This window comes from Mytilus trossulus, chromosome 8 (assembly GCF_036588685.1).
Source record: "Mytilus trossulus isolate FHL-02 chromosome 8, PNRI_Mtr1.1.1.hap1, whole genome shotgun sequence".
Lineage (NCBI taxonomy): Eukaryota > Metazoa > Mollusca > Bivalvia > Mytilida > Mytilidae > Mytilus > Mytilus trossulus.
The window spans coordinates 4,853,759-4,880,143 of record NC_086380.1 but is presented as its reverse complement, the minus strand read 5'-3'; the positions used below and the strand labels follow the sequence as shown (position 1 = coordinate 4,880,143).

At 33.4% G+C, this 26,385-nt stretch overlaps 4 protein-coding genes and 1 long non-coding RNA gene across 5 annotated transcripts; 4 read left to right on the top strand and 1 right to left on the bottom strand.

The window, feature by feature from the left end:
* Positions 1-1,939: 1,939 nt before the first annotated feature.
* On the top strand, positions 1,940-3,696 carry LOC134681598 (complement C1q tumor necrosis factor-related protein 4-like). Its single transcript, XM_063541246.1, has 2 exons — positions 1,940-2,233; positions 3,064-3,696. Exons 1-2 carry the CDS (start codon positions 1,984-1,986, stop codon positions 3,456-3,458), a joined length of 645 nt encoding a protein of 214 aa, XP_063397316.1. The 5' UTR covers positions 1,940-1,983; the 3' UTR covers positions 3,459-3,696.
* A 2,824-nt stretch (positions 3,697-6,520) lies between these two features.
* Positions 6,521-7,506, top strand: LOC134681597 (complement C1q tumor necrosis factor-related protein 4-like). Its single transcript, XM_063541245.1, has 2 exons — positions 6,521-6,821; positions 7,088-7,506. Exons 1-2 carry the CDS (start codon positions 6,575-6,577, stop codon positions 7,480-7,482), a joined length of 642 nt encoding a protein of 213 aa, XP_063397315.1. The 5' UTR covers positions 6,521-6,574; the 3' UTR covers positions 7,483-7,506.
* Positions 7,507-10,009: 2,503 nt separating this feature from the next.
* Positions 10,010-12,762, top strand: LOC134728159 (complement C1q tumor necrosis factor-related protein 4-like). The gene is made up of 2 exons (XM_063592637.1): positions 10,010-10,329; positions 11,898-12,762. The coding sequence occupies exons 1-2, from the start codon at positions 10,080-10,082 to the stop codon at positions 12,293-12,295; spliced, it is 648 nt and encodes a 215-aa protein (XP_063448707.1). The 5' UTR covers positions 10,010-10,079; the 3' UTR covers positions 12,296-12,762.
* A 4,394-nt stretch (positions 12,763-17,156) lies between these two features.
* Positions 17,157-18,450, bottom strand: LOC134681596 (uncharacterized). Its single transcript, XR_010100644.1, has 2 exons — positions 18,318-18,450; positions 17,157-17,698 (listed from the first exon to the last, which is right to left on the bottom strand). It is a non-coding gene; the product is annotated as an uncharacterized LOC134681596 (long non-coding RNA).
* A 1,605-nt stretch (positions 18,451-20,055) lies between these two features.
* LOC134728158 (complement C1q tumor necrosis factor-related protein 4-like) lies at positions 20,056-25,826 on the top strand. Its single transcript, XM_063592636.1, has 3 exons — positions 20,056-20,185; positions 24,059-24,359; positions 25,204-25,826. The coding sequence occupies exons 2-3, from the start codon at positions 24,110-24,112 to the stop codon at positions 25,596-25,598; spliced, it is 645 nt and encodes a 214-aa protein (XP_063448706.1). The 5' UTR covers positions 20,056-20,185; positions 24,059-24,109; the 3' UTR covers positions 25,599-25,826.
* The last annotated feature ends 559 nt before the right edge of the window (positions 25,827-26,385 follow it).

The following is a 26,385-nucleotide window of genomic DNA, read 5'->3' as shown; positions in this document are numbered from 1 at the left end:
CGATTATCTCTCAAAACAACTCTCCAAACTCTTTCCTCAGAAGTTTGAGTTGCGTGCAGGAGATCATTAATGTGTTGTTTAAAGACATAGTTGGAGTGATTTGGTAAAACAAGAAGACATATTTCAATAATATACGTGGACCTCAACAGAAAACGAGAGGCGTAAAAAAAAATATTTTGAGTGCAGTCCTTTGGGTCTCATTAAACTGATGCATTTTTACATTTCACCAGTTATAGATCTATAGTAAAGCATGCCTAAACAAAACGCTTTCTAAAGTGTTATTTGTACAGAATTTTCATACATGAAAATCGTTAAAACAAATTGTAAAGATGTGATTGTAGGAAATCATCGAAAAATTACAGCTTAAATACTATTAATTTTTGTGCTATTGTAAAATATGCGATATTATTTTCCAACAACCATGGTTTTGTCTTGAATACTAGTATTAATTGTCACAAGGAACTGCGGGCAAGAAATCGTTAGTTTGTTGTATAATACATGGTCATATCGGGGCCTTTTATAGCTGACTATTCGGCATGGACTTTGCTCATTGTTGAAAGCCGTACGGTGACCTATAGCTGTTAATAACTGTTTCATTTTGATCTGTTGTGGACAGTTGTCTCGTTGGCAGTCATACCACATCTTTTTTTTATATTGGAGTGATAATGTCAAAAAATGATGTATTTCAATAATATACGTGGACGTCAACAGAACCCAATGCGTATAAATAAGTATTCTTTTATGTGCAAATTATACTAAAATTGAACTGTAAACACATAGCATTCTTCAGATCCGTGTTGCTAATTTAAAACATATTACTAAATTAAGCCTACGTGGAACTTTTCTGTTCGAAAAAAATTATCCTGGTTTATTTTTACAATTGTGAGATCAATTTTGATCTTAGTCATTTATAAATTCATGAAAGAGAGACAAAAAACTCACATGCCAAAAATAAATTTACAACGCCATGGCTTAAAACAAAAGACAAACAGGAACTTAATTTACATTAAAAAAAACATGTACGACATTTAAACCTAAAGAGTACACAGCACGAACCCCACCAAAACCGGGGGATGATCTCAGTTGCTCCAGAAGGATAAGAATATCCGGCTTCACATGTAATTTTAAAAGCAGGGCTTGATGTGATATCTAATCTAATCGGTCTTCACATAGCCTGTGTATTTTCTGTTCAGCTCTTCCTTCAATCTCGTGTCACGATCTGTGACGTCATGTGCGTTTGACAGGGCCTTCATACCTATAAAACGGACTCAGTACCTAAGTGAATATGTTTAATCTGATGGTAGATTATTTCCCTCTCAATATGCCTCCAGAAAATACTGGCGAAGGACTATCCAACTCGATGTTCACTCCACTTGTTATTTAATTAAATTTTTGCTGGAATGTTTCCACAACTTTTCTCAAAAGTTGTGTTGATCTTGCCGAATAACCAAGAAGGTCCAACATGCTTCGGGTTTACTGGGCAATCGTCTAAGCTGGCGTTTAATAAAAACGATCTGTGACCTTAAATATGTTCAAAGCGTTAATTTGGAGACTTTTACGTTTGCTTCAAAATCACCTGTGAGTCTGTGCTTGTCTTTCTTAAAAAGCGATCTTGCAATCCAAGAGGGCTACCCTACATGAGCCCCGTCTTAGGTGGATGATATTGCTTTAAACTATGTTCAACAAAACTATATAAATCTTGTAACAAAACATTTTTAATTTAAACAGTTCCCTTTGATATCTGATATTTTTTTTTTAGTGAAGACAGCAAACGTTTACTTACACCATTGGCCGGTCTTAAATTTGCAAACAAACACTCTTACTCTGACAGTTTTTGTTTTTTATTGGTTTTTGTTATCATAAGCCACATGAGTGATGCATATAAATACTTTGCATTCGTAATTTCCGAAACATATAAGTTCTTGCAGGTTAATTTTTAAGTACACAGTCGGAGAGAAGAAAACAATTCTTGAACTTGTAACTATGGTACTAAGAGGGATTTTGCTTCAATTTTTAGTAATTACGATTATGAAATACGCGAAAGGACAAAATAGTGACAACTCTTCTACTGAGATACCACTACTGGACAATCTAAATATGCCTTTAGTTGCTCTGTTCGATACCACGAAACTTAACCAGGTGTTGAAGGTAGCTATTAAGAAGTCAGTAGAAGATGCCATAAACGAGATGATTCCTCGGATAAAACAGGCTGTTATTGAAGACATTGGATACGGTATGTAGCTTTTATGACAGAAATGTTACTACGGCCATGGCAATATATTTCGAGTCGGGGACGGATCCAACCATTTTAAAAAGGAGGTCAAAACACAGGAGAAAAGGGGGGTCAAACCATATGTCCCTATTCAAATGCATTGATCGTCCCCAAAAAGGGGTTTTTATCCCCCGGAACCACCCCGCCCTTCTGGATCCGCCACTACGAATTCTGAGTGTGTGTGTAAATCGTTTTAGTAAAAGATATTGTTATATAATGTTATGCTTCTTAATTTTGTCTCATTTATATGAATACCTGACCACATGTATTAATGTTTATATTACTGATATGCAGAGAGTACATTAGACTCATCAGTTACGCTCAAATTGTAATTTTTATAAGGCCAAACACGTACAAAGTTGAAGAGCATTGAGGATCCAAAATTCCAAAAAGTTGTGCCAAATACGGCTAAGGTATAATCTATGTCTGGAATAAGAAAATCCTTAGTTTGTCGAAAAATTCAAAATTTTGTAAACAGGACATCTATAAAAGAGACCACATGATTGATATTCAGGTCAACACCGAAGTGGTTACTACTGGGCTAGTGAAACCCTCGGGGACGAAACGTCCACCAGCAGTGGCATCGACCCAGTGGTTTAAATAGTTATCAAAAGTACCAGGATTATAATTTAGTACGCCTGCCGCGCGTTTCGTCTACATGTTACTTATTTCAAGTGAAGGCTTATTCTCACTTTCGATAATTAAGTATAATTTTTAATAGAAAAAATATAGACTGTATTGGGTTATAATTGTACAGCTGTATATAAAATAGATTGACAATTATTTTTTAGAACCTGGACGAAAAAGGGAAAGGCCAGCCTTTACAGCATCGCTTACGCTAACTAAGAGTCTTGCTATTAATGAAGTTGTAGTATTTGACAAAATATGGTTAAACATGGGTGAAGTCTACAGTCAGGACACTGGAGTTTTTACTGCGCCGAAAACGGGACTTTACTCTATTTCAACAACGGTTATGGCTTATCATAACAGCTACTTGCACTGCAATCTGTGGAAAAATAATGAGAAAGTAGTCCTGGCTTTCGGTAATGATTTATCAACAGGGACTCTAAATGTTGTGATGGCATTGAAATTAAATGACACAGTTTATGTAAAACATCACACTGGTTCGGAAAGAATTTATGGAGATCAAAGGTCGACATTTTCTGGATACCTTATTACCGAATAAACCAGCAAAAATAACTTTTAGAATAATTTGATCTGGAAATGAGAAATGATATTAAGTCAGTCGAAAAAACACACGTTATGTATAGATAATGTCATACTCATGTTCACTTCATATTTCCAAATGCTAGTACCTTTCTATATTATTTCAAATATATATATATATATGCATTTGTTTAGTGAATGACCGAGCATTTTATTATACCTATTTGGGAATAAATAAAACATTTTTCACAAAAGTTTTTTTTTATATCTTCGTTTATTTAGACAGTTAATGATAGCGAATAACGATGTCACAATTACAGTTAACATAAACAAATAATTAATGTGAGACCGGTATTTCTAGATAAATTCAAAGCACGTACAACATATTTGTTACGAATTCACTCATTTACGTTGATTTGGTGATACAGCAAAAATATATTTAATGCCTTCTTTAATTTTTCTATTTTATAAATCGATTGCGGTGATTATAGTTTGTGGTGAATTTATCATATGAATTTGTATAACTGTCTGGCAGCTTCAATTTCAATTTATAAAGACGAGAAACATCGTTAAATCAGCTAAACATTGTTCTGTTCTATAAGTACCTTACTGATTATCTAAGGTTCGATTTCATGTAAACAAAATGCACGTACATGCATGTGCATCTGTCGCTGATCACGTGTAATGGCTGACAGATAGATAATGAGAAGAGCCATTGAACCATCACTGAATTTCAGCAGTATTGTTCTCGATATTTGTCCAATACACTATATCGTCACTTTTTCTGCATATCCTTGTGCACATAGAATTAGTTTCATTTGATTTCTGTGTTAATTACAAATTACAATTGAAGATGTGCGTATGACTAGGCTACCATTGCCGTTCGCCCTTTCAAAGTAGAATATTAATTTTACATTTGTCTCAGTTTTCTTACATTCTTTATAAACAATATAATTATAGAACACTTTGTCAATGAGTGTGATTGGTTATTCATTAAATACTATAATATATGATGTTTCTTTAAATCCCCACAGGGATACTTAGCTGTACATTACTGAATACATATACATTTGTACATGACAATAACGCAACTATATGCATGCTTTGTATTTCAAATGAAAAATTGCAACTCATAATTCAAACATTTGGTAATAAAAAGGAAATATAAAATATAAAAAAGAAGATTTGGTATGATTGCCAATGAGACAACTCTCCACAAGAGAATAAAATGACACAGAAATTAACAACTACAAAAACATATATACGTCACCGTACGGACTTGAACAATGAGCAAAGCTCATACCGCATAGTTAGTTATAAAAGGCCCCGAAATGACAATGTAAAACAATTCAAACGAGAAAACTAACAGCCTAATCTATGAACAAAAAGAGGAATAAAAGTCTGGCACCACGTATTCAAACAACAATACAGTTCTTTGGGTCTCATTAAACTTATATATTTCAACATTTAAACCAGTTATATATATTATAGCATGCTAGAAAAAACGCTTTCTCAAGTTTTATTTAAACAGATTTTTTTTTCTTACATGAAAATCGTAAAAATAAAAATTGTTTAGATGTTATTGTAAATAGGAAATCATCGTTAAATTACATCTAGAATACTATTAGTGTTTGTGATATCATAAGATATGCGATAGTATTTTCCAACAACCATGGTTTTGTCTGGAATACTAGTATTAATTGTCACTAGGAACTGAACAAAATCATTAAAACTGTGATGCAGTGCGATTATCTCCTCAAAAAAGTTTTGAGTTGCGGGCAGGAGATCATTAGTTTGTTGTATATAACATGGTTGGAGTGATATTGTTAAAATATGATATATTTCAATGATATACGTGGATGTCAACAGAGCCCAATGCGTATAAACAAAATTCTTGTGAGTGCAAATTATACGAAAATTGAACTGTAAACACATAGCATTCTTCAGATCCTTGTCGTTATATTTAAAACATAGTACTAAATTAAGCCTACCTGGAACTTTTATGTTCAAAATTTTATATCCTGATTTTTGTTTTACAATTATGAGATCAATTTTGATCTTAGTCATTGATAAATTCACACAAGTCGAAAATAAACTGACAACGCCATGGCTCAAAAGAATAAAGACAAACAGGCACTTAATTTACACAAAATACATGTACAACATAGAAAACTAAAGAGTTCACAACACGAACCCCACCAAAAACGGGGGTGATCTCAGTTGCTCCAGAAGGGTAAGAATATCCGGCTTCACATGTAATTATAAAAACAGGGTCTGATGTGATATGTCTAATCGGTCTTCAAATAGCCTGTGTACTTTCTGTTCAGCTCTTCCTTTAATCCCATGTCACGATTTGTGACGTCATATGTGTTTGAAATGGCCTTCATAACTATAAAACGGACTCAGTACCTAAGTGAATATGTGTAATCTGATGGTAGATTATTTCCCTCTCAAAATGCCTCCAAAAAACTCGATGTTGACTCCACTTGTCATTTAACTAAATTTTTGCTGGAATGTTTTCACAACTTTTCTCAAAAGTTGTGTTGATCTTGTCGAATAACCAAGAAGGTCTAACATGCTTCGGGTTTCCTGGGCAATCGTGCAACCTGACGTCTTATTAAAACGATCTGTGACCTTTAAATATGTCCAAAGCGTTAATTTGGAGACTTTTACATTTGCTTCAAAATCACCTGTGAGTCTGTGCTTGTCTTTCTTTAAAAGCGATCTTGCAATATAAGAGTGCTACCCTACATGAGCCCCAACTTATTGCTTTAAACTTTCAACAAAACTATATAAATCTTGTAACAAAATATTTTTAATTTAAACAGTTCTCTTTGATATCTGATAAAAAAAAATTATAAAAAAACAGCATACTAGTACGTTAACTTACACCATTTGCCGGTCTTTAATTTGCAAACAAACACTCTTACTCTTTGGTCTTTAATTTGCAAACAAACACTCTTACTCTTTAACAGTTTTTTGTTTGTTTTTTTGTTTATGTTTTTGTTATCATAAGCCACATGAGTGATGCATATAAATACTTTGCATTCGTAATTTCCGACACATATAAGTTCTTGCAGGTTAATTTTTAAGTACACAGTCGGAGAGAAGAAAACAATTCTTGAACTTGTAACTATGGTACTAAGAGGGATTTTGCTTCAATTTTTAGTAATTACGATTATGAAATACGCGAAAGGACAAAATAGTGACAACTCTTCTACTGAGATACCACTACTGGACAATCTAAATATGCCTTTAGTTGCTCTGTTCGATACCACAAAACTTAACGAGGTGTTGAGGGCCGCTATTAAGAAGACAGTAGATATCATGAACGAGATTATTCCTCGGATAAAACAGGCTGTTATTAACGACATTGGATACGGTATGTAAAAAGTATATGTATGTCAGCAGCTTTTAAAAAAATCAATAAAAAAAAATTCACCTGACAATGTTTTTTGAGTTCTGAACGTATGCGTAAAATTTGTGATAATAAAGATATATTGTTATATTATTAAATGCTTCTTTTTTTTTACTTCTCTATCAAAATGTATCTTTTTCCTTTCAATTAACATAATGTCATAAAGACCAATTGAATATAGTCTGTTAGGATTATTTTTCAAGCTGCGTTCACATTGCATTATTTTTCAGAACCTGGACGAGAAAATGAAAGGCCAGCTTTTACAGCATCGCTTACATCACATAAGTATCTTGCTGGATATGAAGTTATTATATTTGACAAAGTATGGTTAAACATGAGTGGAGCTTATGATAACGACACTGGAGTTTTTACTGCGCCCAAAACGGGACTCTACTCTATTTCAACAACGGTTATGTCTCATCATAACAGCCATTTACACTGCTTTCTGTGGAAAAATAATGAGAGAATGGTCCTGGCTTTCGGTAATGATTTTTCGACTGGGACTCTGAATGTTGTGATGGTATTAAAGAAGAGTGACACAGTTTATGTCAAACACGCCGCTGGTTCGGAAAGAATTTTTGGAGATCAAAGGTCGACATTTTCCGGATACCTAATTACCGAGTAAAAAAAACTTTTAGAAGAAATTGATCTGGAAATGAGTAATGTTTTGGAGGTGTTTAGTAAAAGACCGAGCAAATTTAATATATCATCCAGTAATAAATAAAGCCTTTTCCAGAAATTTAATTCTGATTTTTTTTTTATATCTTCATTCATTTCGGCAACTCTTGATAGTGAAATAGGCTATAGAAGTGTTTTGGCGAACCCATTAAACAAATTATGATGTCGCAATCAAAGTTAACATAAACAAATAATTATAGTGAGCATTGTATTCCTAGCTAAATACAAAGTGCAACATATTTGTTACAAGTTCACTCTATATTGTTTTGTGATTTATGCCTTTATTTTTTCTGTTTTATTAATCGATTGCGGTTATTATAGTTCGCAATTAATTACTAGTAATCGTCTGCATTAGTAAAGTTGTCTGCTTGTAGCTTCAATTTTAATTTATAACGATGAGAAACACTGTCAAATTAGCTACATATTGTTCTACTCTATAAATACCTTACTAATTATCTTAGATTTGATTTCATGTAAACAAAGTGCACGTACATGCATGTGCATTTGTCGCTGATCACGTGTAAATGGCTGATTGGTAGATAATGAGAAGAGCCATTGAATCATCACTGAATCTTAAAGTATTGATCTCAATATTTATCCACTTTAATATAATCAATGATTTTGTCAAACTCTTTCTTCATATTTGTAATGCACATTGAATTATTTTCAATCAACTTTGGGGGAAATGAGAATCACACGTGAGCCTGTGGCATATACTGCGATATTAATGTCATTTGCCCTTTCAAAGTCTGAAATTCAATAAAATCCACATACTTTGAATACTTTGTCAATGAGTTTGATTTGTTCAATGTTTTCTCATTGATCAAAACACTGTAATATATAGTGTGCATTATACTCCCCATAGGGACTTTTTGAATACATATACATGAAAAACTGGCGCAGGACTAATTTTACTAAATTGTTCTGGAATGGTTACACAAATTTTTCTCAAAAGTTGTGTTGATCTCGTCGAATAACCAAGTGGGTCCAACATGGTCAAATTAGTACCTGAGACCTTCGGGTTTGCTGGGCAATCGTGCAACCTGACGTCAAATGAAAACGATCTGTGACCTTTAAATATGTTCAAAGCGTTAATTTGGAGACTTTTACATTTACTTAACATGAGTGCACACACTGAAATGTCTCGCCTTCTTTACTATTCATTGATATTATATTGGTAGTCCTAAATATCAGCTTTATTACAACTGTCACATGAACTTAACATAAACAAAGAAAACTAAACATTGACCTTTGAACCATGAAAAGGAGGTCAAGGTCAGATGAACCATACCAGGCAGGCATTTACAGCTAACAATTCTTCCATACAACAAATTTAGTTGACATATTGCTTATAGTTTAAGAAAAAGAGACCAAAACACAAAAACTTAACACTGAGTAATGAACTGTGAAAATGAGGTCAAAGACAAATAAAACTTGCACGACTGACATATAGATCATAAAATATGTCCATACACCAATTATAATTGACCTGTTGCATATAGTTTTAGAAAAAAAGACCAAAACTCAAAATCTTAACTTTGACCACTGAACCATGAAAATGAGGTCAAGGTCAGATGACACCTGCCCGTTAGCCATGTACACCTTACAATCATTCCATACACCAAATATAGAATACCTATTGCATCCAGTATAAGAAAAACAGACCAAAACACAAAAAAACTTAACTATAACCACTGAACCATGAAAATGAGGTCAAGGTCAGATGACACCTGCCAGTTGGACAGTTGACCACTTTACAGTGCTTCCATACACCGAATATACTAGACCTATTGCTTATGGTATCTCAGATATGGACTTGACCACCAAAACTTAACCTTGTTCACTGATCCATGAAATGAGGTCGTGGTCAAGTGAAAACTGTCTGACGGGCATGAGGCTTTGCAAGGTACGTGCATACCAAATATAGTTATCCTATTACTTATTATAAGAGAGAATTTAACAATACAAAACATCTTGTTTTTTTTTTCAAGTAGTATGAAGCATCCAGGTCTTTCACCTTCTAAACTATAAAGCTTTTAAGAAGTTAGCTAACGCCGCCGCCGCCGGATCACTAAACCTATGTCGAGCTTTCTGCGTCGCAGGCTCGACAAAAATCACCTGTGAATCTCAGATTGGGTTCCTTTAAAAGCGATCTTGCAATCCAAGAGGGCTACCCTTCACGAGCCCTTACCAAGGTGGATGATATTGCTTTAAACAATGTTCAACAAAACTATATAAATCTTGTAACAAAACCTTTATCTAATTTAAACAGTTCCCTTTAATATATGATAAAAACAAAAAACTATAAAAGACAGCAAACATTAACTTACATCATTTGCCGGTCTTTAATTGGCAAACAAACACTCTTACTCTGACAGTTTTGTTGGGTTTTTTTTGGTTTTTTAAATGTTTTTTTTTTATAATAAACCACGTGAGCAATGCATATAAATACTTTGCATTCGTAATTTCCGAAACATATAAGTTCTTGCAGGTTTTCAAATACCACAGTCGGAGTGAAGAAAACAAATAGTTAAACTTGTAACCATGGTACTAAGAAGGATTTTGTTTCAACTTTTAGTAATTACGATTATGAAATACGCGAAAGGACAAAATAGTGACAACTCTTCTACTGAGATACCACTACTGGACAATCAAAATATGCCTTTAGTTGCACTGTTCGATACCACAAAACTTAACGAGGTGTTGGGGGCCGCTATTAAGAAGACAGTAGAAGATACCATGAACGAGATGATTCCTCGGATAAAACAGGCTGTTATTGTCGACATTGGATACGGTATGTATGAAGTATATATATAGGACTCATATCTATGGCGGGTTCCAAATTTATGGCAGATTCCTAATCTATGGCAAATGTGACGTTACAAACGCCAAACAACTCAAATCTATGGCAGATTTTTGTTTACTCCAAATCTATGGCAGATCTCGGGGAAAGGGTACCGTATAACGTCACAATTGAATATAACGCCATATTAGATCTTCGATGCCGCTAACGATGGCGGAACCCATAAATTTGAACACCATTCAAGATGAAGATATTTCCATGACAACATTTTTTGGGTGGTTTAAAGGAAGATGTGACCTACTATTCTAAAGATGGACCAAATGTGCTGTACTGGCCGAATCCCGCGATGAATTATGGCGCCTCTATTTTCAGTACCGCATATTTTAGAAAAAAGGATTTTTATAGCTTGCTGTTTGGTGTGAGCCAAGGCTCCTTGTTGAAGGCCGTACCTGGACCTATACTGGTTTACTTTTATAAATAGTAACTTGGATGGAGAGTTGTCTCATTGGCACTCATTCCACATCTTCCTATATCTAGTTAGTAGTAGTTTACTGTCTACGGCTGGCAAAGTTTATAAAATAATAGATAAAATTACGGGATACAAATTTGATTTAAATCGTCATCAAATAAAAAAAAGATGTATTAACGATATCGCTGAAATAAATATTATTTGAAAATTCAAACTGTCTATTTTTATTTGTTACTTTTTTATATTTTTTTTTTATAAAAAGCGGCCTTCTTGTTTGTTAGAGGTCTTATTAGTTGGTTTAATGAATTGGCTAAAAAAAGGTACCATGCACAGGTTTCATGAAAAATGTTTATTTTTTACAGAACACATCATTTTAACATTATGGAATGTTTATTCCACAAATGTTTGTAGACATGCTCCAGTTGTCGTATTTTTCGACTTGCTCAAGACAAGTTATAGGTCGAAAATGAACTGCATTGTTTTCCATTTGCACAAAATTTGCAATAGATTTGGAAACAACATAAATCCGCCATAGATTAGGAAAGTACAAAACTTGCCATAGATGTGGGATGGCATGACGTCACATTTACCATAGATTAGAAATCTGCCATAGATTTGGAACCCACCATAGATTTGAGTCCTACGCTTTTATGACTAAAAAAATATTATGCGGCCATGACAATGTTTTCGAGTCAGAGGCGGAACCAGCCATTAAAAAAGGAGGGTCCCAACCAAGGCGAACGGGGGATTCCTACCATATGTCCCTATTGAAATGAAGTGACCACCAAAAAAAAATGATTCCAACCTCTAAATGTATGTGTAAATCGCTTTAGTAAGAGATGTTGTTATGTTATGCTTCTTAATTTAACTTCTCTATCATATGGTCTCTGGCGGAGAGTTGTCTCATTAATATGATGACCTTACCACATGTATTTATGTTTATAAAACTAAATGCAGAGGGCACAAATATATGTAACTTAAGTGAAGGCCCATTTTTACTTTCAATTAGTATAATTTCATATAGACAATATAGACTGTATTTGGTTATTTTTCAAGCTGTATGCAAAAGGCATTGAAAATTATTTTTCAGAACCTGGACGAGTTAAGGAAAGGCCAGCTTTTACAGCATCACTTACATCCACCCAAAATTTCGGTGGTAACGGAGTTGTAATATTTGACAAAGTATGGTTAAACATGGGTAGAGCTTACGATCACGAGACTGGACTTTTTACTGCTCCTAAAATGGGACTCTACTCTATTTCAACAACGGTGATGTCTAACTATAACAGCTATTTACACTGCGATTTGTGGAAGAATAATGAGAAACTGGTCAGGGCTTTCGGTAATGATTTATCGACTGGAACTCTGAATGTTGTGATGGCATTGAAGATGAATGACACAGTTTATGTCAAACATTTATACAGTGATTCGGAATACATTTATGGAGATCAAAGGTCGACATTTTCTGGATACCTCATTTCCGAGTAAACCAGTAGAAACATTTTAGAAGAATTTGATCTGGAAAAAGATAAATGAAGTCGACAAACCACACATTATTTTTAGATAATGTCATACTTATGTTCACTGCAAATTTCCAAATGCTAGTACCTTTCTATATTATTTCAAAAAAATACATAAATATGCATTTGTTTAGTAAAAGACCGAGATTTTTATTATATCTATTTAGTAATAAATTAAAAAAAATCAGAAAATGATTTGTTTTATATCTTCGTTTATTTCAGCAATTCTAGGTAGTAGAATAGGATAGAAGTGTTGATGTGTACCCATTTAGCTAAACATGATTTCTTAATCAGCATTAACATTAACAAATAATTAATGTGAGAATGGAAAATTCCTAGACTGAGTTCCTTAATACATACAAAGTACAACATATATGTAACTCATTTACGTTGATTGTCGATACAGCCACGATACTGAATATATATGAAATTTTAATTAAGGATGTTTGCTCCACTGTATTTGGATTTTTTGCCAGATTTTTGGAATCCTCTGGTTTTATCCATGTATTGTCATCAAAAAATTTTGCCCACTAACCCCTACTTTTCTTTTCATAATTTTATAACATAAAGTTTAAAAAGCCATATTACAAAATTTTATAAAATTCTTGTTATTTTTTCATAGTTTTTGAAACAAATAAGGTGCCAATGTTAAGTTTATGAAAAGTCCAGAGAGAGTTATTTCCCGCCAAATTTTCAATGGCTTATATCTCTAAAACTAGCACACGGACCCGCCATTTTTTTCTACTTTTTTATTTCCTTTATTTATATACTATCGATCCATAACAGTCTTTAAAAAAGCTTGTTATTTTTTAATAGAGTAGCGAACATCCTTAAGCGAAAATGGTATGTATACTCATACTTGTTGACAAATGACAAGGTAGAGAACGGCCCCCTAATTTCGTTCAAATTAAAAGTGACTTGCCATTAATTATAATACATTATTCTTAAAGTTTAAAACCTATATTTTTGTTAACATTAATAGATTTTTCAACTTCCGTTGATATTATTCATGCTCTGTTGCTGTAAAGACCTCAATATTCGCGAAAAGGGCAGAAAAATGGCAGTTTCAAAAACTTTTTCTGCATTTTAAACTATGAGCGTACCTACGACCAACGATCATATTTATACCAGACATTCCTTGAACATTAATGTTGATGTAGTTCAAATATTTTAGTGGGTCGTAAGTACGCTCATAGTTAAAAATTCAAAAAAGTGACAAAAAATCGTCGTTGTTTTCATTGAATCATCGAAATTTTTAACCGAACTGCGGACCGGAGATGATTTCCGGTATTTACTAGATCTGACGACGGAAAAGTGTTCCTGCTACGCTATAATAATAGCTAGTTTCTTTAGGACGAAAAATAAACATATATTTGAGACAGGAAAACAGGATATTCCTTTACTCATTATTCTTTAATTTAAAGTGACATTTTAGCAGACCGTCGAAATTTGACCCAAAAATAAACGGAACTGTGATAAACTTCAGAGAAATACTGGGAACGTAATTGTGAATGAATATAATAACTGGTTCATACTCAAAAAGTGCATATATACGTATTTTGTTTCATAATTGACGAAATCGTCGCCCTGGAATGTTTTAATCTCCGTTGACACTTTTGTGAAAAGTGCTTTCTTTCACGTCCGCATTTCTACAAAGTATGGCATGCCAAGTTAACATTTTAGACAATCATTTAATAAAAATACAGATGGCGAAAATAAACTACAGAACTGTGAATAATAACATACACTGTAATTCATATCACATAAGAGGGGGAGGACAGGGGTGAGGGAGACCGGGAGAAAGGGGTAGGAGAAAGGAGAAAGGGGGTACGAGAAAGGAGAGGAAGGCTGGGAGAAAGGAGAAAAGTTGGAGAAAAAAATAAAATATCAAAAAAATAAAATATCTCTTTTTTCCGGTAAATTAAAAAAAAATAAGGAGAAGAGGGGTAGGAGAAAGGAGAAGAGGCCTGGTAGGAGAAAGGAGATGAGGGGTGGGAGAAGGGAGAAGGGTACCCCCTGTCCTCACCCTCACATAAGAAGACACCATGTGACCATTTTAATTAGTTAATTGTGTAAGTGTAACAATAATCAAAATTAAACAAAACTATCCAACACTTTTATGATCTAAATTATGTATCTTGAGTTATTTTTTTTGGTCATGGCGTTGAATTTATTGGACTTATTATTTGTTATAATTGTCACCCGCCTTCCCGTTGTTCTGTCTTGACGACAACTTGGTGCTACTTCGTATTTCTTGTTTGCAAATCATTCTCTTCATATCTTTCCGTTAAAATTTGCATGCATAAAGTATTTGTCACTGGACGGTCAGGAAACAACATTCAATCAATCATATATCTTCTAAAATAACAGCACTTCATGTATTATGAATTTAAACATATTCAAAAGAATAAAAGCTTCTTTTATTTTTTAATCAGATATTTACACGTCGAAGAAAATAAAACAAGTATTGAATATGAAAGGAATAAAAACGCATCATAATTAAAGATATCTTGCTTGTAAGACGTGTGTTTCGCGTACAAAAGACTCATCAGTGACGGTCGAATAAAAAAAATGTCAAAGGACCATAAAAGGCTCAAATTCCGATTTTATTTTGTGAATAAAGGTTATTTATTCCTGAATATATTATCCGTAGTTTTTGCAAACAATATAAAGTTTTGTTAACAGTTAATTCATAAAAGTTACTATTTCAATCATAATTCATGTTTACACAAAGTGCTCACTTTTGGACATCATGTTGCTGAATGGGTTGTTTGTTTCATTAATTTTTAGTGTGCTATAGCTTAAAAGGTTACAGTCCGTTGGAAGACATATTACCCTAACTTGACACTCCGATCCAACTAGTTTTTGTTCTTACCCCTTAATGCCAATTGATTGACGGAAATCAGCAAATACCAATTTTTAAGTCTTAAGTTTGACCAGGCCGGTGTCAGAACCCACGATATCAGGCGTTTTAATTCATTTATTATATTTATAAAATTGTACAATGAATGAATAAAAGGGTGCATACTGTAAGAATCCATCGTATATGAATCCGCGCTTAAACATACACATCCACACAAAAGAAATAACTTTTGCAACATTTATAGAAATAAGAAGATGTGGTATTAGTGCCAATGATACTACTCTCCTTTCAGGACACAACATGTAAAAAGTAAACAATTATAGGTCAAAGTACGACCTTTAACACAGAGCTTTGGATTACACCAACCTGCAAGCTATCAAGGACACACAAGTGGCTAATGTAGCAATTCAAACAGGAAAATCAACGGTTTAATCTTTATATAAAAAAAACTAGAAACGAGGAACACGTATGAACCACAACAACCACTGAACAGGTTCGTAACTAGTTGCAAACAAACGCAGCATGTGTAAACGTTTAAACAGGCGACAACCTTCACCCTAACCCGAACTTATATTAGTATACTCTTATTAGTAACTTTCATATCCAATTAAAACTGTAGTTCATTTTGATAAACAAATTACAAAAACAAAACGAAAAAATACAAAATGCAAATCAATCACATACAAATGTCATGCATTTTACATGATATTTCACAAATCATTTGACACTGACAGGAAAGTGAAACCATTTTCCGTCATTGCCAGTATTCACATCATAATTACAGATAACAAAAATGTTCCATAGTTATAGGAAGATGTGATGTGAGTGCCAATGATACAACTCTCCATCCAAATAACAATTTATACAAGTAAACCATTATAGATCAATGTACGGCACGGGGCCTTAGCTCACACCAAACAACCAGCTATAAAGGGCCTCAAAATTACTACTGTAAAACCATTCAAACCATAGTCCATTTCATCTTGAAAGAAAACAGTTTATTCTGTACTCAGTTTTCACTTGTCTTTGTCAATTTTCTCTGGCTTCAAATGAAATGAATGGATTAATTATGTTAAACATATTACTTTTTTCTTCTTTTTTTGGAATTTTATTCTCATACACACTTGTCCCGGTCTACACTTATTTAGTTTTTATACATTGACTTGTGATATTTGGCATACAGTGTATAGCCATGACTCAGATATCATAACAGTCTAATTTTGTTTATTTTCTTTGGTTACATCTTCTGACATCAGACTCGAACTTCTCTTGAATTGAATTTTAAATGTACGTATTGTAATGCGTTTACTTCTCAACATTGGCTCGAGGGATATAGGGGAGGGTTGAGAGCTCGTAAACATGTTAATCCCCGCCGCATTTTAGCGCCTGTCCCAAATCAGGAACCTCTGGTCTTTGTTAGTCTTGTATTTTTTTAATTTTAGTTTCTTGTGTACAATTTGGAAATTAGTATGGCGTTCATCATCACTGAACTAGTACATATTTGTTTATGGGCCAGCTGAAGGACGCCTCCGGGTGCGGGAATTTCTCGTTACATTGAAGACCTGTTGGTGACCTTCTGCTGTTGTTTCTTCTTTGGTCGGGTTGATGTTTCTTTGATACATTCTCCATTTCTATTATCAATTTCAATATCATTATGACATTTACCGTTGATCTCAAGGTCCAATTATTTGACCTTTAACTTTCATGGTTAAATGCCTCGTTAATAACTCCAAAAACGATGTATACACCCCCCTTTTTGCCTTGTTAAGTCGTTTCTAATCCACCATAGGTTTGTACCCATGCAGAGGACACATTTATTCCAACCCCTACATGTGTACATCATATTAATTCGTAATTGCCTGGATTAGACATTTTATTCCGCAAAATGTCTGTATGTGGTACAAGTCACGTCTCTTTTATTCCATTAACTGTTAAGTATCTTTAAAAACTGTTTAAACTCATCTCAAATTATTAAATCTTATATATTCTTGTTTTCATGAAAAGACTTTCACATTGAAACAAAGATTTTGTACTGGTCTACAAATTAAAACAAAATGTTTGATGTTGCTTAGTAAGATGTGGGATTCTATACTCAATATAGAATTCGTCCCAAAAATATTGATAATCTAGATGTGTATATTATAGTGTAACACCGTATGATACGGTGCTTTTTGTTCGCAATTCGCTTTTTGTCCGTTTTTGCTTTTTGTCCGATAATTTTGCTTTTTGTCCGACACTTTTGCTTTTTGTCCGTTGCTTTTTGTCCGTTTTGCTTTTTGTCCGATTATTTTGCTTTTTGTCCGACACTTTTGCTTTTTGTCCGTTGCTTTTTGTCCGTTTTGCTTTTTGTCCGATTATTTTGCTTTTTGTCCGACACTTTTGCTTTTTTGGCCAGTGAATCTAATGGCGAATGGTCACTATGTCTAATGGCAAATGGTCACTATGTTGCTAATGTTGGCTGTTCTAACTTCAAAACCCCTCCCTCTGAAAAAACACGTTTCATCTATCCTGTTAAAAAGGCATGTTTATAATAATTTCATTGAAACATATGATCTGACAATAAATATAAAATAAAGTATAGGTTATTATAACTGTTGTAATGAAATGACAAAATTGTTTCATATTTATGATAAAATGGATTGACCCTAGCAGGGAATCGAACCCCATTCTCCTATTTTAAAAAAATAGGCGTAATTACCAATATACCACCGAAGTTTCCAATGCATTTTACAAATACAACAAGATTGTCACTCAGTTTTAATTTTAATCATCATGTAATACAGCATTTTAAATCGTCAGATGCACAATGGCGTGCACTTTCATCAACTTTACAGGGTGTAGCTACCGCAAGTATAGTCCAAATAATTATGACGTCTGGCAAGGCTATTTTAATTTTTTTCTGGGACGCCACAAGGATATTTTAATTTTTTTCTGGAACTCAACAATGCTATTTTTTTTTTTCTGGGCACCGCAAGTATAAATGAATCTCTGCCAAAGGGCCCCTCCTGCCAAGCCTCGAATGTCAGCACAATTTTATCAAGGAATCCTCTATCAGATATGAACATATTTACCAATGCTACCATAACCGGCGGAACATTTACGATTAATTTAGTAACTATAGACCTACCGATTCTTCTTGTGCGTCCACCGCTATTGACAACTGACTTGAAAATATGCGTGTCAGAAATTGACTTCAAACGAAAAGACGGTTGGATTATAACTTTTCTGTTATATTGTGACACAAATATCGTTTTAGTTAATAAATTTGTTAATTTTTGTTTCAATTTTGAATTTTAGAAAAGCAACTTTGCTAAATTAAACTGGTTTGAACTAGTTGGATACAAATCGACAGGGAGGTTGATGGAAGAGCCTACACAAATACTGTACACAGCGAACATAGAAATTACCGTAAATGACCTAATCAGAATCGAAATAATTGATTATCACTCTGGCAAAAATAATCACGAATATAATGCCTACCCATGTTAAAACTACAATAAAGTATAGCTGGCATCAATTATTTCTTAAATAAAGTACAATTCTTAAATAGATACTGGAGTTTGAATTACGATTTTTACCCATGTCTGTGTTGTTGGGGTAAAAAGCATGATAAAAATAGAAACTATCAACAATAACAAAAGAAAAAAAAAGGGAAACAAAATCAGCAGCAGTAAAAGATCAATCAACTGAAATTCTAGTCATGAATATATTCTAGCGTAATACATTGGAGCTTGGCTTTCTAATATCCATAAAAACATATTGCATTCTATTTCAAAAATGAAATGCCGACTACCGGTTTTTTAAAAATACATTGTACTTATTCAAGACGAGAAAAAAAATGAATAAATAATAATACAATGTATAATAGTGCACAAATATAACATTCATTTCCTTTTCCTGTTCTGGTAATTCAAGATATATTTGGTTGACATGCACTAGAAATTACCAATTGAGGGGAACTAACTCCGTAATTTGCTATCATTCTAACCAAAAGTTACCTGGAGATTACTCGAATTACCAGACACACGGAAACGAAAAAGCTACCATTCCTACCTCAAGATGAACGTTACTTCAAATTGGATGATAAATTTGGTTTGGTTTTTTTTTGGTCAAATTTGAAATTCTTCTAAATTGCCTGACGTTTACAAAGACTTAAATATATATAACACAGTTCACACAGATTATAAACATGAATAAAACAAATTTTAGTTTTTGGAAAACTGCATGGAATTTTTCAATTTCAAACAATATTCTCAAGCTTAAACTTATTAAAATTTTTCGTTTTGCCTTATTCTACATGTGTAACTTCCAAAAATTATTTTTCGAATAAAAAGAAGCAATACACTATTCAAATTCAACATGCGTCGGTGTAAGTTATCACATCGGTGAAATATAATTGTATTAAATACAATTAAAACATGTGTTACGTAGCAAAAACAAGGAGATGCAATATTCGGAAATAATGATAATTTCAGATATATGAGAAGGTATATTAGACATGTAATTACAATGTTTAAATTAATATTTACGGATGGACAATAGCATCATTTTAATATAGATAGCCTATAACCTATTAGAAGATACAATCAACAACTCATGTTACTTAATTTAATTTACTGTTGATTATGTATAACATATCAAAAAAATATACATACAAGTTTTTTTTTCTTTTTTAATTTTGATACAATCATCAATCTTTAAGTGTAATTATTGTCAATTTTTTAATATATCTTGTGCGTAAACAACACAACCTGTTTCGCCAATTCTTTTAAAACCTTTTTTTTCAAATTAGAAGGATAATATTAAATTGACTTCGATTGACAAATACGTACCCGAATTCGTCAATATATCTGATAAATGTACGTGTCCACACGTGGGTTTATTAAGGGTATATAAGCAACTTTGCATCACATGAGACTCAAACAGCCGGAATCTTGGATGCACGACTGGGAGTTTTCCTTTTCTTGCTTGTGACAGTCCTACAGACAGTAGTCGGTAAGTTGAAATTTTAAAGATGTTATGTCAATATTATCTATATGTAGATATCCGAAAGGTTTGTTAGTTTTACTTCCTTTTTAAAATTAAATACTTTTGAAAATTTGTGCCTTTAAAATATTGGATGAAACACCAAATGGAAAAAAAATCTTCAAACAACAGCTTAATTCATACTTAAGAGGGGCAAGTACCAATTTTTTAACCGTTGCTAGGCAACATTTCTGTTGCCAAGGTTGTTTTTAAGCATATAATAAACAAAATTAAAGGGTATTTTCATTTGTGACTTCAAGTTCTTCTTGGACAAACAATATCATTTGCAAATATTAAAATTTTTACTGATAAAGCAATTAATATGTGATAATTTTCATTCTTCATAAAAACCGTTGCTAGGCAACCTTCCTTTCACCGGAACACAATAAAATCATTATTTTTTCTAGTGTCTACACTAAGACCATCATTGATGTCAATTTAAACTTATTTGGAGAGGGGGCCAAAAATAGCCCTTATCATACCTTGTCCTTTGTATCATAATTTAAGAAGAAAAAAAAAAGTCTCTCATAACTCTTTATATGCTGACCTTTGTTGTTGACTTGTGTTTTACTAAGTCTATGTTGTATATTTTATATGTAACAAGTGGTGATACTTTAATAAAGTATTTGTCTTGTCTTGTCTTCTTTATTTTTTCTATTTCATTAATCGATTGCGATGATTATAGTTTGCGATGAATTAATCCTCTGAATTAGTATAACTGTCTGGCAGCTTCAATTTCAATTTATAAAGCCGAGAAACATCGTCAAATCAGCTATATATTGTTCTGTTCTATAAATACCTTACTGATTATCTTAAGTTCGATTTCATGTAAACAAAATGCACGTACATGCATGCGCATCTGTCGCTGATCACGTGTAAATGGCTGACAGATAGATAATGAGAAACGCCATTGAACCATCACTGATTTTTAGCAGTATTGTTCTCGATATTTGTCCAATATACTATATCGTAACTTTTTCTGCATATCCTTGTGCACAAAGAATTAGTTGACTTCTGTGTTAATTACAAATTACAATTGATGATGTGCGTATGACTAGGCTACCATTGCCGTTCGCCCATTCAAAGTAGAATATCAATTTTACATTTGTCTCAGTTTTCTTACATTCTTTATAAACCATATAATTATTGAACACTTTGTCAATGAGTGTGATTGGTTATTCATTAAATACTATAATATATGATGTGTCTTTAAATCCCCACAGGGCCACTTAGCTTTACATTATTGAATACATATATATTTGTACATGACAATAACTAAATGTACGCTTTGTATTTCAAATAAAAGATTGCAACTCATAGTTCAAACATTTTGGTAATACAAGGAAACATAAAACATAAAAAAAGAAGATATGGTATGATTGCCAATGAGACAACTCTCCACAAGAGACCAAAATGACACAGAAATTTAAAAACAACTACAAAAACATATATAGGTCACCGTACGGCTACAACAATGAGAAAATCTCATACCGCATAGTAAGCTATAAAAGTCCCCGAATGACAATGTAAAACAATTCAAACGAGAAAACTTACAGCCTAATCTATAAACAAAATATGAATGAAAGTATGGTACCACGAATTTAATCGAAAATTGAACTGTAAACACATAGCATGCTTCAGATTCTAGAGTCAAAGTCTTCATATTCTAACTTAATTAAGCTCACCTGGAACTTTTTATTTCGTTCGTTCGATTGATTGATTTGATTGTTAGTGTTTTAACGCCACTTTTAAGCACCGAATATAGGCTATTTCATGGCGGCCAGTTTTTAATGGTGGAGGGAGCTGGAGTGCTCGAATAAAACACCGACAACGCCATGGTTAAAGTAAAATCAGACAAACGCACTTAATTTGCACAAAATGTACAACATAGATAATTAAAGACTTATCAACATGAACCCTACCACCAACGAGGGTGGTATTAATTCCTCCGGAAGAGTAAGCATATCCGGCTTGACAATTATAAAAGCGGTGCCTGATGTGATATGTTAAATCGGTCTTCAATGAGCCTGTGTATTTTGTGGTCAGCTCTTCCTTTAATCCCTTATTGATATTTGTGACGTCAGATGTGTTTGACATGTGGCCTTTATACCTATAAAACGGACTCAGTCAATGTTTAATCTGATGATATATCATTTCCCTCTCAAAATGCCGCCAGAAAATACTGACCAACTCGATGTCGACGTCTCTTGTCATTTAAGTAAATTATTCTTGAATAGTTACACAACTTTTCTAAAAAATTGTGTTGAGCTCGCAAAATTACCAAGTGGATCCAACATGGTCCAATAGGTACCCGAGAGTTACTAAGACCTTCGTGCTTTCGTGGACGACCGTGCAACCTGGTGCCTAATTCAAAACGATCTGTTACATTTTAATTTGTACAAAAAAGCATTAATTTGGAGATTTTACATTTGCTTAAAAGCCACCTGTAGATATGTGCATGGCTTTTTTAAAAGCGTTTTTGCATTCCAAGAGGGCTACCTTCATGAGCTCCAACCAAGGTGGATGATATTCCTTTAAACAATGTTTAAAAAGAGTGTACACACTGAAATGTCTCGCCTTCTTTACTAATCATTGATATTATGTAGATAGACCTAAATATAAAGCTTTATTACAACTGTCACATAAACTAAACATTAACCAAGAAAACGCAACATTGATCAATAAACCATGAAAATGAGGTCAAGGTCAGATGAACCATGCCAGGTTGACATGTACAGCTAACAATTCTGCAATACAACAAATATAGTTCACTTATTGCTTATAAATTAAGAATAACAGACCAAAACACAAACACTTAGCAATGGACCGTGAAAATAAGGTCAAGGTCAAATAAAACTTGCTAAACAGACATATAGATCATAAAACATTTTCATACACCAAATATAGTTGACCTAATGCATAAAGTATTAAAAAAATAGACCAAATCTCAAAAACTTAACTTTGACCACTGAACCATGAAAATGAAGTCAAGGTCAGATGACACCTGTCAGCTAGACATGTACACCTTACAATCATTCCATACACCAAATATAGTAGACCTATTGCAGACAGTATAAGAAAAACAGACCAAAACACAAAAACTTAACTATAACCACTGAACCATGAAAATGAGGTCAAGGTCAGATGACACTTGCCAGTTAGACATGTACACCTTACAGTCCTTCCATACACCGAATATACTAGACCTATTGCTAATAGTATCTGAGATATTGACTTGACCACCAAAACTTCACCTTGTTCACTGATCCATGAAATGAGGTCAAGTGAAAACTGTCTGACGGGCATGAGGACAAACAACAAATATAGTTATCCAATTACTTATAATATTAAAGAGAGAATTTCACATTACAAAAAATCGTAACTTTTTTTCCAAGTAGTTACTGAACCATAAAAATGAGATCAAGGACATTGTACATTTGACCGACGGAAAGTTCGTAACATGAGGCATCTATATACAAAGTATGAAGCATCCAGGTCTTCTACCTTCTAAAATATAAAGCTTTTAAGAAGTTAGATAACGCCGCCGCCGCCACCGGATCACTATCCCTATGTCGAGCTTTCTGCAACAAAAGTTGCAGGCTCGACAATAAAACTATCTAAATCTTGTAACAAAACCTTAATCTAATTTAAACAGTTCACTTTGATATCTGATAATTAAAAATTATAAGTGACAGTAAACGTTACCTTACACCATTCGCCGGTATGTAATTTGCAAACAAACACTCGTACTCTGACTGTTTGTTTGATATGGTGTTTTTTTAACCACATGAGCAACGCATATAAATACTTTGCATTTTTTCTGAAACATATTAGTTCTTGTAGGTTTTTGAATAAACAGTCGGAGTGAAGAAAACAATTGATAAACTTGTAACCATGGTACTAAGGAGGATTTTGTTTCTACTTTCTGTGATTACGATTATGAAGTACGGGAAAGGACAAAAAAGTGACAACTCTTCTACTGAGATACCACTACTGGACAATCTTAATATGCCTTTAGTTGCTCTGTTCGATACCACGAAACTTAACGAGGTGTTGAAGATCGCTATACAGAAGACAGTAGAAGATACCATGAACGAGATGGTTCCTCAGATAAAACAGGCTGTTATTAAAGACATAGGAAACGGTATGTATATGATGTATTTCTGAAGCTTTTATGACAGAAAATATACTACGGCCATGGCAATATATTTCGAGTCGGGGACGGATCCAACCATTTAAAAAAAAAGGGTTCAAAACACAGAAGAAAAGGGTGGGTGTCAAACCATATGTCCCTATTCAAATGCATTGATCGTCCCCAAAAAGGTTTTTTTTATCCCCCGGAACCACCCCGCCCTTCTGGATCCGCCACTACGAGTTCTGAGTGTATGTGTAAATCGTTTAAGTAAAAGATATTGTTATATAATGTTATGCTTCTTAATTTTGTCTCATTTATATGAATACCTGACCACATGTATTAATGTTTATATTACTGATATGCAGAGAGTACATTAGACTCATCAGTTACGCTCAAATTGTAATTTTTATGAGGCCAAACACGTACAAAGTTGAAGAGCATTGAGGATCTAAAATTTCAAAAAGTTGTGCCAAATACGGCTAAGGTAATCTATGTCTGGAATAAGAAAATCCTTAGTTTGTCAAAAAATTCAAAGTTTTGTAAACAGGACATCTATAAAAATGACCACATGATTGATATTCAGGTCAACACCAAAGTGGTTACTACTGGGCTAGTGAAACCCTCGGGAACGAAACGTCCACCAGCAGTGGCATCGACCCAGTGGTTTAAATAGTTATCAAAAGTACCAGGATTATAATTTAGTACGCCAGACGCGCGTTTCGTCTACATGTTACTTATTTCAAGTGAAGGCTTATTCTCACTTTCGATAAGTATAATTTTTAATAGAAAAAATATAGACTGTATTGGGTTATTGTACAGCTGTATACAAAATAGATTGACAATTATTTTTCAGAACCTGGACGAAAAAGGGAAAGGCCAGCCTTTACAGCATCGCTTACATCATCTAAGAGTCTTGCTAGTAATGAAGTTGTAGTATTTGACAAAGTATGGTTAAACATTGGTGGAGTCTACAGTCAGGACACTGGAGTTTTTACTGCGCCAAAAACGGGACTTTACTCTATTTCAACAACGGTTATGTCTTATTATGCCAAGTATTTGCACTGCTTTCTGTGGAAAAATAATGAGAGAATGGTCCAGGCCTTCGGTAATAATTTATCAACTGGGACTCTGAATGTTGTGATGGCATTGAAGATGAATGACAAAGTTTTTGTTAAACATGCCGGTGGTACGGAAATAATTGTTGGAGAACATAGGTCGACATTTTCTGGATACCTAATTAGCAAGTAAACCAGTAAAATAACTTTTAGAAGAAATTGATCTGGAAATAAGAAATGTTTTGGAGGCAGCCGTCATCAAATATGTTGTGTATAGATAATGTTATACTCATGTGAACTGCAAAAATAAAAATGCTAGTACCTATATTATTTCAAATTATAAAAAAATAGAATTTGTTTAGTTATCGACCGAACAATTCATTACATTTATATCGTAATAAATAAATACTTTTCCAGAATATTTACTTCTCATTTTTTATCTTTATTTTTGGGACAAATTCTTGGTAGTGAACTGCTGCCAAAAGTGTATAGTACTGGTGATTGAATTTATAATGTAGTCATAATTAAAGTTAACAAGAACAAACAATAAACAAACAAAAAATGCACAATTAATATGAGAGTGACATTCTCCGATACATATTAAAGTTGTCTTTACGAATTCACTTATTTACGTTAACAGCTGATTTACAATTTTTTCTTTTTTTCTATTTTGTTCTCTTATGATGTCTCTCTATCACATACAGGAATTAATCATATGAGTTAGTATAGCTATCTGGCAGCTTCAATTGCAATTTATAATGATGCAAAACATCGTCAAATCAGCTTCACACTCTATAAATACCTAAACTGATTATCTTATGTTCGATTTCATGTAAACAAAATGCACGTAGATGCATGAACATCTGTCGCTTAAGCCTTTTCACGGACTGATAGATAAAGAGAAGTGCCATTGAATCATCACTGAATCTTAAAGAATTGTTCTCAATATTTATTCATTATGCTATATTGTCAAACACTTT

What these genes read in the sequence shown, in the direction of transcription:
- LOC134728158 (XM_063592636.1), top strand. Translation starts at nt 24,110, where the DNA reads ATGGTACTAAGGAGGATTTTGTTTCTACTTTCTGTGATTACGATTATG. An exon ending in TATTAAAGACATAGGAAACG is followed by an intron (nt 24,360 to 25,203) that starts GTATGTATATGA and finishes ATTATTTTTCAG; the next exon opens with AACCTGGACGAAAAAGGGAA.
- LOC134728159 (XM_063592637.1), top strand. Translation starts at nt 10,080, where the DNA reads ATGGTACTAAGAAGGATTTTGTTTCAACTTTTAGTAATTACGATTATG. An exon ending in TATTGTCGACATTGGATACG is followed by an intron (nt 10,330 to 11,897) that starts GTATGTATGAAG and finishes ATTATTTTTCAG; the next exon opens with AACCTGGACGAGTTAAGGAA.
- LOC134681597 (XM_063541245.1), top strand. Translation starts at nt 6,575, where the DNA reads ATGGTACTAAGAGGGATTTTGCTTCAATTTTTAGTAATTACGATTATG. An exon ending in TATTAACGACATTGGATACG is followed by an intron (nt 6,822 to 7,087) that starts GTATGTAAAAAG and finishes ATTATTTTTCAG; the next exon opens with AACCTGGACGAGAAAATGAA.
- LOC134681598 (XM_063541246.1), top strand. Translation starts at nt 1,984, where the DNA reads ATGGTACTAAGAGGGATTTTGCTTCAATTTTTAGTAATTACGATTATG. An exon ending in TATTGAAGACATTGGATACG is followed by an intron (nt 2,234 to 3,063) that starts GTATGTAGCTTT and finishes ATTATTTTTTAG; the next exon opens with AACCTGGACGAAAAAGGGAA.